Consider the following 16,220-nt stretch of genomic DNA (forward strand, 5'->3'; position numbering starts at 1 on the left):
GCTGGCGGGAGCCAGGGTGGACAAAAAGAATCCTGTCCTCCAAATATTGGAATCTATATTCTGATTACTAACTGCTGCTTCTGATCTCCAAGGTGCAAAGAGGCAGGCAGCCATTGTTGTTGCACTTCCCACCAAACAAAGTGAATACCAGGGAATTTAAAGAGCTGGCACCCATTTTCTTCCCTTCATTTTTTATTTTTTCCCCTTTTGGGAGCCAGATATTAAAGATTAAAACATGCAAAAAGCAACTGCATAATAAGGGCATTTGAAAAGTGACCAAGCATACCCAGGAAAAGGTGCAGGCTCAAAAAAGACCTTAAGATTACACATCTAGCTGATCTTTGGCACAGAAACAGTCTACAACAATCAAATAAACAAAAACAGTATCCAAAAACAGCACTTCTTTTGCTGTGTCCTACAGATTTTGATACCTTGTTTTTTCATTTTAATATAGTTTAAAATATTTCTAACTTCTCTGTGACTTCTTGACCAACAGGTTATTTTGAAGTATATTTTTACACAGTTGCGGATTTTTAAATAATCTTTGTGCAATTGATTTTCGTTTTAATTCTGCTATAGCCAAACAACATGCTTTGAATGATTTCATTTCTTTGAAATTTGATAAAGATTGCTTTATAACTTAGCACATGGTCAATTTTTGATAACTGCTCTATGTGCATATGAAAAGATTGTGTAGTCTCTTGTTATTGAATGTAGTGTTCTATAAATATCAAATATTTTTTTAATTATGTTGATTGCCCTCTGTACCCTTATTAGTCTTTTTAATCTTTTGTCTCTTTGTCTTTCATCTATTGAGAGATGTGTCAAAGTCTTCCACTGTTATACTGGATTTGATTATTTTTCCTTTTAGTACTATCAATTTTTACTTTATGTATTTTTTAGCTATGCTATTTGGTACATATAGATTTAGAATATTTATGTCTTTGTCATGAATTTATGCCTTAATTATTATGAAATATCCCTCTATATCTCTAGTTATAATTCTTATCCTAAGGTCCACTTTCTTTTTTATTAATATAGCAATTTTGGCTTTCATCTAGTCAGTGTTTACATGGTAAATGTTTTTCTATCTTTTTATTTCTAACTTTTCTATGTCTCTATACTTAAGAAATTTCTTTGTAGGCAGCATATATTTTCTTTTGTCTGTTACCTAATCTAAATAAATAAAGTTCAGTTTGTTTACTATTTTTTAATACTTTGAGTTTTATGTCATCTTTTAAAAACCATTTGCCAAACCCAAGATTATGAAGAGCTTCTTCTATGATTTACTCTAGAAGTTTTATATTTTAACTCTAACAGTAGCTCTATGATTCTTTGGAGTTAAATTTTATGTATGGTGTGAGATAGCAATTGAGGTCTGGGGGTGGGGGACATAGGGTGATCCAAAAGTTCACCATCTGTGGAAAAGATTATGCTTAGTTGGCAAAAAGGACAGAGTAGGGAACTCTAAAGACCTGTTCTTTTGCAGAAACACCAAAAAATGAGTAAAATCTGTGAGAATCAACTTTCTCAAAACTCTAGAAAAAAAGTTAAATCTTACAACATCCAAGCAAATGTTGAATCAAGAAAAAGATGGCTTAAACTTGGTAGGAGACCTTTGTGGCATTTTAGCTTACCCTTGATCAACCCCTCTCCCCAGCTCAGTAGCAGGCTTGAAGAAGGCAACCAGCATTCCTTGTGTGGGTCTCTGCTTCTGGAGGGAGCAGAGTAGACCTTGTTCTCAAGGAATTTTGTTTGTCTGCTTTAACTGTTTAACTTGTTTAACCTGATGAACTAACACAACGTGCTCACATTTGTTTTGCCTAACACCGAACTCTCTCAGGACATAAAAGCAGCTATGTGGAGGATGTTTCTCAAAACATTGAAAGGTAATGAACTGGGCATTTGCTGCCATTGTACCACCAGGTACAAAAGATTACAGTCGGGGCAAACAATAGAAACACCAATAGATTGAGGGGGTAGGGGAATCTGGAGAGAGACTTATGTGAAGGAGTATGTGCTTTGAAAGACTTCTACATATAACTGGAAGTCACTCAAGCCTAGGGCAGAATGCATGCTCAAAGAACATACAACACTCAAAAATCTATTGGTTTTTTTTTTAATACACTAGCAATAAACAATCAAAATTAAAAAAATAATTTTATTTACAATAGACTCAATATGACTTAATAATGATTCAGGGAGAGAAAAAGAAAAAGAGTTTTTGTTTTTCCTGACACTAATAAATGAAAATGGCTAGAAACAATGACACTGAAATAGTAATGAGCACACCTAGTACTCATACTTGTTTTTCAATACTATTCACCATTAAAAGTAAGGGATCTTGGAGAAATATTTTCTCTCAAGGCTGAGGTGGAAAATTACAAGATGTTTCTGGAACATCTTGTATTAAAACATAAGGCAGTGCTCAAAAAATGACAGAGAAATAGCAAAGGTTACAAGAGACAGTTTGATGTGGCTCTCACTAGTCAAACCTGGAAGAATTTGAGTACCAAAATGAATAATCATAGCACTGGATTATACAAGTTATTGAATAAAAAAGAATCCATGAGTCCATACTAATCCAAAAAACAAACAAACAGTAAACAGGAAGCCTCTTATTTATAATAAAATACCAACTAATAAATGTAATGGGAAATACTGAGTTTAAAAGCCACCATTTGCAACTGTCAGTACACAAACTGATTTAGTCAAGAATTGCCAATGAATGTTTAAACCACTTGATGTAGGTTTGTTAAGGAACGATATATTTCACAGTATCAAAGAATCTCCTCAAGATTATATCATTGATTTCAAGGTGAAGAAGATACTGTTATAGTGGAGAAATCTAGTAGACCCACTTTATTTAGTTGATCAATGATAACATCCCCAATAATAGGATAAAATTTTATATCAGTTACCTGCTGATGTTATACAATGAGAAGGACATAACATCACTTATGTAGTATTCTGGCCAAAAACATATACATAATCTGAATTTAACATAATTAAGCATCATTATACATAACGTGGGCATGTATTCTTCTTTTAAAATTCCATTTTTAGTGGACGAAGGCGGCAGGGTAGGTAAACACAATGCTTGCTTTCTCCCATGACCGTATTAAAATTACAACTAAATTATAGAGCAATCAACTTGGAGAACCACCTGAAGTATAGCTGAACATATCAAGACCAGTAGGAGGGGTGGAGACAGGAAACAGACTGGCCTCACACCTGGGAGATATTTCAGAAGAAATATCTCAGCTACAGATGTTCCCTTGAAGAAGCAAGGGGCCCCAGACCCATACCAGGGTTCCTCAGCCCAGGATTCCAGTGCCTGGAAAAGGAGTTCCCACAAAATCTGACTGTAAAAATCAGTGGGGATTTTGACCATCCCAGTTAAACAGAAGGAACCTGAAAATCCAGACATCCTCTTAAACGGCATGTGCACAGACTTACTCTCTCGCAGATACTCACCCTGGGCTCTGGCAGAGGGTTAGCAACTCGGAAGCTTCAAGAGACAAGTGGGGAAAGACTGAATTGGGTGGCTTCAGGGCAAGGGCTGGAGGGACAGTGCCACTGTCCCTTTGTAAAACCCTCCTCCTGTGCAGCCTACAGGCAGGTGCCAATCTACCTGTGTCAAACCCGCCCCCAACATGGCCAATTCTGAATCTGCATTAGCCTGATGAGATCGATTGGTTCCATCCTGTGACTCTCAAGCAACTTTTAAATTTCTGGGAGCAAATTTGTTGCCCGACAACCAGCCCCACCCTGCGCTCTTCGCAGGGAGTGCATTGGACAGCAATCAACAGTCCCCCGGCTCTCACACCTGGGGAAAAACTTTCAGTGGAGGGCAACTAGCACCGACCCAAGTTGTAGTGTCTCTTGAACAAATCATGGGGGTCTGCGGGCCCCAGACGGGAAGTAGCTGGCCTCGATGTAATCTGAGACTTTTGCAAGTGGGTACAGGCTCAGCACGGGCACCAAATCTGAATTTGCATTGACCTCGTGAAACCTGCTCACTTTACCTAGGTGACTCCTGAGACCTCACCCCACCCAACAGGCTAATTGCTGGAGGCATATTAGTGGTTGAGTAACCAGCTCCACACAGCCATTTTGGAAGAAGGCTCTTTTAGCAACAATCAACAGAAGAAATATCTTCTGTTGTGTAAGCAGAGGCTTACACAACTCTGGAGACAATCCCAGTGGTGGGCAACTAACCCTGGCCCGAGCTGCAGTATTTCTTAAATAAATCTTGGGTGTCTGCAAGCCCAAGGCAAGTGGTAGCCAGTCTTGCTGTGATCTGAGACTTTTATAAGGGGCCACAGACTCAGCACTGGGACAAAATCTGACTCTGCATTGGCTGGATGAATTCCACTTGCTTTATCCCAGTGACTCCCTGGATCCCTACCCCAACCAACTCTTGTACCACCCAAAGACTCTTTTAGCTACTGAGCCTTATGGGCAGCCACAAGGACATGTTGCTAAGCAGCCACAGGCCCAGTACTGGTGGCAGCCAGCCTCAGTTCACAGCTTGGTCTCTCCCACTTGCCTCCAGGTCCAGCACAGGCAGCTCCATGGACCACCCATGGATCACTTTATAGCTCCTACCAGGTGGTCAGAAGCAGTGGCTAACCTTGGCCTGCATAGGAGTCCCTCTCAAAGAGCCACAGAACCAACACACCCAGAGGCTGGCATCAGGCCACAATAGAGCACCACCTGATTAGCCCCACAAGTGGCACACTCAAAGGGTGTTTTCAACAAATATATGAGGCTTGCAGGGGCAAATCCCACTCCATGGGGTCAGCCCCCATACAGCAGCTCACAACCTGGAGGCATGGCCAGTCCTCGCAGCTGGTCAACCCGAGAGTTTATCCCACACTGACATCCCAGCAGCAATCAAGGCTTAACTACAACAGAAGAGCACACACAACTCACACAAGGGATACTCCTGGGCTCCCAGCACAGGCGATCAGGGAGACTGTGTCACTGGACCACACAGGGCACCTACTGCATAAGGCCACCTTGACGAGACTGGGTTACATAACAAATCTAACCTAATACATAGAAATGAATATAAAGAGGCAACTAAAATGAGAAAGCAAAGAAACATGTCACAAATGAAACAACAGGAGAAAACTCTAGAAAAAAAATTAAATAGAGGCAAGCAACCATTCAGAAACAGAGTTTCAAACACTGGTTATAAGAATAATTAATGAACTTAAGGAAAGAGCAGACAAGCTCAGTAAAGACTTAAACAGAGAGATAATCATAAAAAAAAGGTATAGGAAACCATAAAAAAAAACAATCAGAAATGAAGAATACAGTAACTGAAATGAAGAATACACTAAAAGAAATTAACAGTAGAATAGATGAAGCAGAGAACTGAATCAGCAATTTGAAAGACAAGGTAGCAGAAAACTGAATCAAAAAAGCAAAAAGAAAAAAAATTATTTTAAATGAGAAGAGTTTAAGAGATCTCTGGGACAACATCAAGCATCCCAAAATTTGCATCATAGGAGTACCAGAAGAAGAAAGACCAAGGAATTGAGAACCTATTTGAAGAAATAATGACAGAAAACTTCCCTAACCTGGCAAAGAAAATAGACGTGCAAGTCCAAGAAGTGCAAAGAGTCCCAAACAAGAGAAACCCAAACAGGCCCACACCAAGGTATATTATAATTAAAATGCCGAAAGTTAAAGACAAAAAGAACCCTGAAAGCGACAAGAGAAAGTCAGCTAGTTAATCAGCTAGTACTCGCATAAGAATGTCAGCTGACTTTTCAACAGAAACTTTGCAGGCCAGAAGGGAGTGGCACAAAATATTCAAAGTGATGAAAAGCAAGGACCTACAACCAACTCTACACAGCAAGGCTATCAATTAAAACTGAAGGCAAGATAAAGAGCTTCCCAGACAGGAAAAAGCTTAAGGAATTTATCACCAACAAGCCAGAGTTATAAGAAATGTTAAAGAAGCTTCTTTAGGAAGAAGAAGCGGGGGGACATAAATATGAATAAAAAACTGGCAATAACTATGTACCTATCAATAATCACTTAAAATATAAATGGATTAAATACTACAATCAAAAGACACAGGGTAGGGTAGCTCCATAGTGTAGTGGTTAGCACATCTGCACCACGAGCGCTCCCTGTCTAGCCCAAGAACCAGGCGCCCCCTAGTGTGGGATGAGCTGGCCCTTGGGTTTCTCTTAGCTGCTTCAGTCGTCTTATGTCCCATAGGGCGATGGGAAGATCTGCCGCGGAGTCTGCTGGAAAAGCGAGTATATGAGGGGAGAGGTGCCGGGAGAGGTTGTCCTGAGAGGTGGCAAGTCGGCGTGCCTGACACCTTGAGTGCATCGTTTTTGACAAAATTATTTAAGTAATGGTGAAATGAAATGAATAACAATGATGTTCAGAAAAGAAACGCAGATAGTGAAAAATTTATTTTGTTAAGTAAGTACATATAATCATCATTCGAAGGAAGAAATTGAAGAAGATACAAATAAATAGAAGCATATACCACACTCATGGAGAGGAAGAAACATCATGGAAGACAATAAAAGTTTGAAGAATTGTTCCAGATTAAAGGAGAGTAAATATATGGCAACTTAATACAATATGTGGTCTTGAATTTGGAGACAATGGGTGAATTTTGAATATGTGTTGTATATTGGATTATTTAACATTGTATCAACATTAAATATCACAAATTTGATCATTTCGCTGCTATATGTAAGAAATTGTCCTTAGAAATTACATGCTAAATATTTAAGAATGAAGGCTCGTGATCTCTATATATTTCACTGATGTGGTACAGCAAAAATTAGACTAAGAATAAAGAGAAAGAGAGAGGCCAATTGTTAAAATGACTGAATCTACATGAAAGTTTCAATGGAACTTATGATAATATTTATGTATAATTTCTGTGTTTTAATGTTCTCAAAATAAACATTTAATGGAAAAATAATATTTTATCAAACATATCTGTAAGTTAAGAGGGAGCCTTTCTGAGTAAGTTCTAATTTAAATAGAAATCTAAGAATGTATCACCATTCACACACACGAACACACAGCAGTCTCCTCTTTACAAATATACACATATCACTTATTTGGACTAACTTAATGAATACAAAACACAAAAAAGTTAAAGAGTGAAGATATGTTTTCAACAAAAAGTTATAGTGAAATGTACCTAAGCATTATTTGATTTGCTGGTAGCCATAGGAGAGGAGCATGGAGATTATTTCTTCATTATACCCTGACTCATATAAATACATTAAAGACCATTAAAATTTTAAGAAAGACATTAAAATTTTCTCACATTAACAATTAAAATTTATTACTTCAGTTTCTAGAATATGAAATAATGTGAAAATAAAATATAAATTTCATTTGAAATTTGTCAAAATTACAAAGAAAAACTTAGGGAGATAAATGTTTTTAAAATAATCTACATATTTGGTCATCAATTTATTTGTGCTGATTTAAAATAGGGTTAATATTTACTAATTCGCTTTAAGACAGAAATAGAAAAATTTGCTATAATGACACTAACAATTTATTCATTGAAAAAAATATATGTGCACACCCAATCCAGAGATGGAGTTGTGTAGGAGGGATGGTGTTGGCAAACATGGAGAGCCATAATAACTTGATCCATGTGTATGTGATGGAAGGGTGCTGTTAAAAATAAATCTGAGTTCCCTGAGGAAGTAGCTTCTCCTGGAGTCTTCAGGCAAATGCATAAAAATCTCTGCTCCCTGGTGCTCAACACTTCATTTATCATATTCTAGACTATAAAGACTACATTTGAAGCAGGTGAATAAGTTATTTATTGATGCAAGCAACCTTTTAGGGGGTAAAACAGGAGTATTCCATTCAGACTAGAGGGCTATGGGGCTTAAGGTAATGTTTGAAGATATTAGGACCTTTGTCTGGCGTGAAGTAAGAAGAGTAATATCTAATGCTCTCCAATTTAAAAACTCGTGGTTGTTGACTACCTCCTTCCAGGATAGCATCCAAGCTCCTTAATTTGTAATCAGAGCCAATGTACTTTTGTTTCTATCTTTTTATCATTGCAAAATAGATACAATCACACAACTGCCTGGGATTGCAAACTCTTTTAAATCTGTTAAATATTTGTATGACAACAGTCTGTCCTTAAACTCCCAAATGACATCATCTCATTCTCCACCTAATCCACCTTCATCCAGTGACATTCTATAGCCAAAGAGACTAAATTATCCATTCCACTGAGTTCCCATAGTAGTTTTTTTTTTCTACCACTAATATGTTTACTTGCCATATTATTTTAGTTGGCTATATAAACATCTATTCTTTTAGATGATACAATGGACACTAGGGAAGTAATATATACAGAATGCATAGCCTGCACTCGACTGGGAAATGAACAGTAAATAAATAAGCACAATGACCTATGAGAAATGCTTTTTCAAAAGAGTATACCTGGCTAAATTACATATGGCATGTCCTTGTGTGAATATAATAGAGAGGTGATAAAAATTCCTGCAGAGATGTATAGTTTTGGCATGAGATTATGTCCACATTCTTTTGCTAAGTGAGAAAGATGCATTCTCGAAGATTAGATGGAGTATAGTCAGTCAATGTAAAAAATGTGTTTACCTGCATACACATATACATTAGAAAACATAGAAATATTTTCTAAAATATTAGCAGTAAATATCTCTATTTTGAAAAAATGGGGATTTTGTACAGATTTTACTTCTAATACACTGTCTAAAGTGGGATGAGTGAGGAGTTTCAAGAATGAGAGAATGCTTGACTGTATCACATGTTGCTGATGTATCATGTATGATGTAGACTCAGTATTGACTAATTCGGCAGTGTGGAGGCTACTGTGACATGCAGTTCAATGGCATAGGAAAAATGTCTGACTGAAGTGTGATCAAGAAAATAGAAAGATATTGAATCCCGAATGTATAGACCACTTTTTCAAGGTGTTTTACTATAATGGAGAGAGAGAAGGAAGGAGAAGGAGAGAGATGAAGACCAGGAGGAAGAAGAGCGGGGAGGTAGAAGAAAAGTTATAGATAAATGTGGGTACCAGAGGATTTTGGCTGCTTCCCTCTCTCCCTTCCTCCCAATCTCTTCACCCCATCAAAGCATGAAACAAACCAATAATAATCTATCAATTACCCATAATTCATCTCTTTTCAAATACATATCTAGAGTTATAGGCTAGGAATGAATTAAAAAAGGTGAACTAGTCTATTTCTCAGACTCTGAGTGAGAAAGCTCACTGGGCCACAGAGAAATTGATCTCTTATTATATAGATCAGAGACTTTGAAAAGTATGTTCCCAAGTTCCCCTGTGGACTTGCCCCAGAAACATATACTAGTGAGATCGTTATCTAGTCTCAACTGTCCCTCACCAACTAGGGCTTCTAAAGCTCACCTTATGTATGTTTGGTTCCCATTTCCAAAGTCATATCTCTTTTGGAAACAAGACATGAATCACCTGTTCCCTGATCTGTTTGGTCTTGCTCTCATAAATGATGAGATTTAGCATAGGAGGAGCCACAATGCAGACACTGGCCAGCAGGATGTGGACATGGGGTGAGATGTGGCATTCAAACTGCTGAGTGAGGGCTGAGAAGATCCCAGGCCCATAAAAGAAGATGAAGACACAGACATGGGAGCCACATGTGTTGAGAGTTTTGTGGCGAGCGTCTTGGGAAGGGATGCAGAAGACAGCACAAAGAATAAGCATATATGACACAATAATTAGAAAAACATCTAAAATCACTGTTGACAGTAGGACAAAAATTCCATAACAGATATTTACTTGTATGTCATCACAGGAAAATTTGGCCAATCCAATGTGCTCACATATAGTGAGTGGAAGAATATTACTTTTGCAAAAGGTCAGTCTTTTCAGAAGAACTATCATGGGGACTACTATACAACAACTCCTCAGAACAATGGTCACACCAATTTTCCCAATCGACATGTGTGTAAGAATAGTGGTGTAGCATATGGCAATGTAGTGCTCAAACGCCATTGCCAGCAGGATCCCTGACTCAGACATGAACATGGAAGTGAGGAAGAATACCTGAGTGGTGCAGCGATCCAGGGATATCTCCCCAGAATGGAACCAGAAGACGCTCAAGGCCTGAGGTACTGTGCAACATCTGTTCCGGCCAGCATGCAGAAGAAAAGGTCCATGGGTTCTTGGAGGCTGCTCCTCGTGAGGATAATGAAGATGAACAGGCTGTTCCCAGGCAGGGCCATGACGTAGGAAATGAAGAAAGAGATGGAAACCCGCAGTGCTTTTCCTCTAGGCCGGGGATGCCCAGCAAGTGGAAAAATGTGTAACTAATACCAGTGTGGTTCAAGGTACTCATGCCTGGAGCATATGACCTGGGACCTCACTTTCTGTTTACCGACACAGCCAACATTTCAAACTGTACTCAAAATTTATGGCACCTATCTGATTCTTTTCCGTAGTCAGTGTGCCAGGAACAACTAGGATAAAAAAAAAGAATAGGGTAGTGTCTGATTTTTTCAGTGAGGTAACAATCTTTGTAAACTGTAAAACTTTGAAATTATCACTTTAAAATAATTGAAGATAATGAAATGCATAAAGAAGTTACACTTGTTATTTCTGTAATGTGATTTGCCTTCCTTTTTCTTTGATTTTTAATATATATTTTTACATAATTGAAACTTTTTCACATAGATTACATACATAGTCTATGTGAAATATATTTATGTTTTTAACAGATATGAAACTAGTTTTTCACATAGATTTATAATATAAGTATTTTAACATAATTTCAGCTGGCCGGAAAATATACAAGTTTATGGAAGAACCATAATTTACCTAACCATTTCGTTATTATTAACATGTAGGAAATTTCAAATATTTTACTTGTTCAAGAAAATAATGTTTATTAAACATTTCCTCATTTTGCCTGTCCACTAATTTTAGTTATACATGAGACTTTGAATACTATGGAGTCAAATTATGAATCTTTTGTTTCCTTGGTGTTCCTCAGAAGTGTTTCAAAATCAAACTCTAATTACATTGTTTTAAAGTTTGTTTTTATTTAATTTAACATTTGAATAATTATAGTCAATATTTCAAAAATGTCTATTGATTTAAATATATAAAATAACAAAAAAGCATTTTAATGAGCACTAATCATACCCATTAATCTAAACAGTTCATAATTACAAAATGTTTGGTCACTTAAGCATATTTTCACATATTCTGAACAGTGCAGGTATTATATGCCTAACTTTTTATACTTAATGTTATATAACAAGTATTTTCATTTGGCATCAAGAACATTATGTAAATGTTAAGTTTAATAAGTATATAATATACTATTATGTGGTATACTCTATTTTAGTATAGTAGTGGATTCTTGTTGAATATTTACATCCAAGTAATTGGCAATATAAATAAAATTGTTAAGGGAACACTCCAGATTGGCACCAGATCCTGATTACTATAAACATTTTAGACATTGGAAGGGACTCATGCATTCTACTCTATTTTCAAGGTTAAGTTCAGACATGAAGTCATTCTTAAGGTCATTGCAAATATGAACGATGAGCATTCTTCCTTCTCTTGTTTTTCCATATTATAATTTTTATATGGTATAACTATACGTTGACTTAATCATTTAATGTTAGTTACTTATATAAATGTCAACCTTATTTCTGAGCTTAAGAACTCACTCAGAGAGCAAATCATATCTTATTTATCTTTAATGTCATAGGTCCTGGCATCCTCAGAAAGGAATAGAATCAGATAGATGTGAAAAGAACTGTTTTGGTAAAAAGACTTTGAGTATAATTTGAATTTTCCTCTCTGTCTTTGAATAGGAAGTGAGGTGCCAGGTCATCTGATCCAGGCATGACTACCTTAAACCACACTGGTGTTAGCCACACAGTCTTCCACTTGCTGGGCATCCCCAGCCTTGAGGACCAACACATATGGATTTCCAATCCCTTCTTCATTTCCTACATCATGGCCCTGCTTGTGAACAGCCTGTTCTTCATTATCCTCACAAGAAGCAGCCTCCGTGAACTCATGTACCTTTTTCTCTGCATGCTGGCTGGAGCTGACATTGTCCTCTCTACATGCATAGTACCTAAGGCCTTGGCCATCTTCTGGTTCCATGCTGGGGAAATCTCCCTGGATCGATACATCACTCAGCTCTTTTTCGTCCATTCCACATTCATCTGTGAGTCAGGGATCCTGCTGGTGATGACCTTTGACCTCTACATCACCATATGCTACCCACTGAGATACACCACTATTCTTCTTACACATGCACTGATTGGGAAAATTGGTATGACTGTGTTTCTGAGAAATTTTAGTATGTAGTTCCCCACAATATTTCTCCTGAAAAGATTGACTTTCTGCAAAAGTAACATCCTCCCAAATACTGCTTGTAAGCACATTGTCTTGGCCCATGTTTCCTGTGATGACATATGAGTAAACATCCTGTATGGGTTTTTGTCCTAATGTCAAACTTGGTCCTAGATGCTGTGCTAATTTTTGTTTCATATATGCTTATTCTGTGTGCTGTCTTCCACATTGCATCCTGAGATGCTCGCCACAGAGCTCTCAATACGTGTGGCTTCCGTGTCTGTGTCATCATTCTCTTTTATGGGCCTGAGATCTTCTCAGTTCTTACTCAAAGATTTGGTCGCCACATCCCACTCCATATTCATGTTCTGCTGGCCGATGTCTACAGTCTCATTCCACCTATGTTAAATCCAATCATTTATGGGATCGAGACCAAACAGATCAGAGTCCAGGTATTTCATATATTGTTCACAAAGTAGAAATAACTTTAATGTTGCAAGCAGACATTCTTTTTTATAGCAATTCTATCCATGTATGAGTGTAGATTGGACTTGGAAAGTGAGGATGAAAATATTTTTAATTAGAAATAGATCTATTGATATATTTATAAAGTTAGGTGTCATCTCTTGGACTACAAAGCTTTCTTTCATTTGAGGTTTTTTTAATCTGTTGTGGGTCCCAGGCCTGGCTGGGACTCCAGACTTAGAATGTTATATTAGTGTAGTAGGACATCTGCACCTAAAAATATGTAAACATAATTCACATATGTGTAGCTGAATGCCACTATTGTACTCTGATATATGTGGAGCCATGTAGTTCTCAAGAAGGGGAGCAGAAGAAGAGCAACAGCAGAAGCACGCTCCCTGCAATAAAGTTGGTGCCTGCTGTTTCATTCTCATGTCAGCCCCTCGCGCATTCTTTGAACTGGGCATCTCACCACTGAAACATTCCCTTCTTGATCAGCTTGGTGCTGACATCTGTTATTGTCAAAAAAGAAAGAAAGAGAGAAAGAAGCACATGAATATAGAAAACAAAACAGAACTTATGAATCGCTTAATAACTATTATAAGGTAAACACTCACATCAAAAAATAAGTTTCTCGGACACACATATAGAGATGTCCATGTGCCCGGTCCATCACAACATCCTCCTTCCTGGCATAGTAACTTTCTTTTTTGAGGGGAAAATGATTTGGGGGGTGGGGGGGCATGAGTAACTTTTGCAGTTATAATTATATGCAAGCATTTTAGCAATTTGCATCCAAATGCTATTGTTTCATCTCCAACAACATTGTGAACATTTCTCTTGCCTGTTTGCCTTAAGTGAAACCTGGATATTTATTAAAGAAACCGCTATAACTAAAATACAGTAAATCTAAATCTGTATATACCACTCTTTATAGTAGAGATATAAAAACTAACAGTCATCACTACAACTGCCAATCATAACTTTCTCTCCCCTTTAGCAAAAATACCAACACTAGGCATGTTCTTAAAACCTGGTGTTCTCTCGCCATATTTACCTAAAACCTGATCCATCCCCATTCTCCCATGCTCCCCACTCCATGATTTTTAATGATTTTAGCTCCAGGCTCACAGGCTTTCTTACACCCAACTACCTCCATCATTCTTAGTAACTCCAGCAACCACCCAACACCTATAATGTCAGTGTTTTGATATTTCCTCCAATTCCCTTTGTCTACACCCTACCAGAGACACCAACTTCTATTGTTACCTCTAGAACTCTTCCACTAGAACAAAATCTGAAACAGCACATTCACTATCTTTAGAGTTCCAACTTAAAAATCCATTTTTTTAATATGATGGCTCTTATACTATGAGGGCTCTTAACCCATTGAATCCAGTCCCATTTCTTCTTTTCACCTTTTCTAATAAAGCGTAGATTTTGTACTCCATCACCATAATTACTCTCTTTTGGCACCTGCAGCATTTTGCATCTCTCTCTCTCTCTCTCTCTCTCTCTCTCTCTCTGCCTGTCCTTGTACAGACAGGAATTTAATTAACAACATTTATAACTTTGATCCAAATAAATTTCCTTGCAAAAATATTACCAATTAGGCAAACCAATTCTGTCTTAAGAAGACTTTTCAACATTACCTAAAAAGTATACTCCAACTTTGTGTTCCTCTATTTGGAAATTATAATCTCAATGATTATCCTCACGACTCTCCAATCATGACCCTGAACATGTACTGAGGGATTTATCTGACAGGACATTATCGACAGAAAAAAAAATACTAGAAAAGAAGACACTCACCACCTGACCATCAGCATTGCCACATACATATATACATACTTGGACATATAGTGAAAGGCAGGACACTGAGAGTGATTCTAAATTCTTCTTTCTCTCCTGCAAGACCAGTCATTTCGACTCCAGCATCTCCCTCTGATCTGTCCTCTACGCCACCTTTCCACAGCCATCACCCTTCTCCAAGCTCCAGTCTTCTCAGATAATGCTGTACTACATGGCCCCTACAGATCCATACTTGCTCCATCCTGCCTACACTCCATGGAGAAAGAGTATTGTTTGAACTGAAATCTTATTTAATAGATGGCATGTAAATTAATTCACCTATATCCAACTACCCCCACTCTATTTTTATCCTGTAAATCACACATGCTTTGGTTTCAGTGCTAATTTTGTTATCATGTTTCCAACAGGAAACATCCTTGGAATTATTCTCAGAGGATCCCATGTTGGAAATAATGAATGCAATGAGATTTGTAATGAAATTCTCAGTATGAAAGAATGCTATTCTCCATGTAATTCATAAGGTTTGAACAATAAGAAATCAAGTTTAGAATATAAAATCCATCCCACATCGGAATAAAAAAAGAATACACTTGTGTCATTGTATTTTTTATTTCATTTTATTTCATTTCATTTCATCTCATTTGGTAAGCTATTAACTGAACAGATAAGTCCTTGATTTGAGGAATGACATAGAGCCCATTATCTAATCTGGGTTTCTACAAAATCTGTCATTATCAAAAGGGATACATCTAAAAGTAAAAACTTTTATAAGTTCAAAATACAACGTAAGACTTTCTAATTAAAAAAATCTTTCTAATTAATATACCATACAAAATGAACAAAAAGAATTTGTTTTAAAGGGACACATTAGATAATGTCATTTTTTCTGCTGAAAATCCTTAAATCACTTATCCAGCACATTCCATTATGAACTTTGATTTGCTCACTGGAAGATGAGTCCATGGTGGTAACTTCCTTACAGAGCAATGTAAGCACTGAATTACTTCTTCCCTGCAAAGTACCTAGACCAATATCCCCGACACTTGCAGTGTTTTGATGACTGTGGTGATCCTTCTTCTCATTTCCCACCAGATGCTTTTCTTGTTCGGACCTCTTCCCATGGCACACCTAAATAGTGTAAAAACAGCAGTGAGTGGATGCTTCTCACAGAAATCGGGACTACTCAAAAGCTCCACATACGAATTCTCACCGAGCGAGGGGCCCGAACCAGCCAAGTTCTTCAGTAGAAGCAGACAGTGTGAAGAAAGCTCTTTCCTGTTTTCTTCTCCACTGCCAGGAGCAGCTTGTCCAGATCGCCTTCCAAGTCTTCCACGTCCTGCAGACCCTGGCAGAGCTCACAGATGATGACAGCTCCAAGGGCGGCGCCCCTCAAGGTGTCTTTCACGTCCACGTTGACCACGTGCACGGGCTGCAAGGTCTCTTGTTCTCTGGCACACAGATCTGCCACCACTCTGTCATAGACGCTCTCCTCGCACGTAAAGATGACATCGAAGCGATCGCTGCACTCTTGAAATCTCTCTGGCCGGGGCTTGATTCTCTCGTTTCTTCCCAAGATGTG

General features: G+C 37.8%; 1 protein-coding gene and 2 pseudogenes across 1 annotated transcript; 1 reads left to right on the top strand and 2 right to left on the bottom strand.

The window, feature by feature from the left end:
* Positions 1–9,466: 9,466 nt before the first annotated feature.
* LOC102880983 (olfactory receptor 52B4-like) lies at positions 9,467–10,385 on the bottom strand. The gene is given in 3 exon segments (XM_015597812.1): positions 9,467–10,167; positions 10,170–10,304; positions 10,307–10,385. Coding segments are annotated over 3 exon segments (915 nt in total).
* Positions 10,386–11,905: 1,520 nt separating this feature from the next.
* Positions 11,906–12,843, top strand: LOC102881246 (annotated as a pseudogene).
* A 3,038-nt stretch (positions 12,844–15,881) lies between these two features.
* LOC102879461 overlaps positions 15,882–16,220 on the bottom strand; it is a 577-nt pseudogene continuing 238 nt past the window's right edge.

Source organism: Pteropus alecto, unplaced genomic scaffold, assembly GCF_000325575.1.
Source record: "Pteropus alecto unplaced genomic scaffold, ASM32557v1 scaffold1001, whole genome shotgun sequence".
Classification (NCBI taxonomy): Eukaryota; Metazoa; Chordata; class Mammalia; order Chiroptera; family Pteropodidae; genus Pteropus; species Pteropus alecto.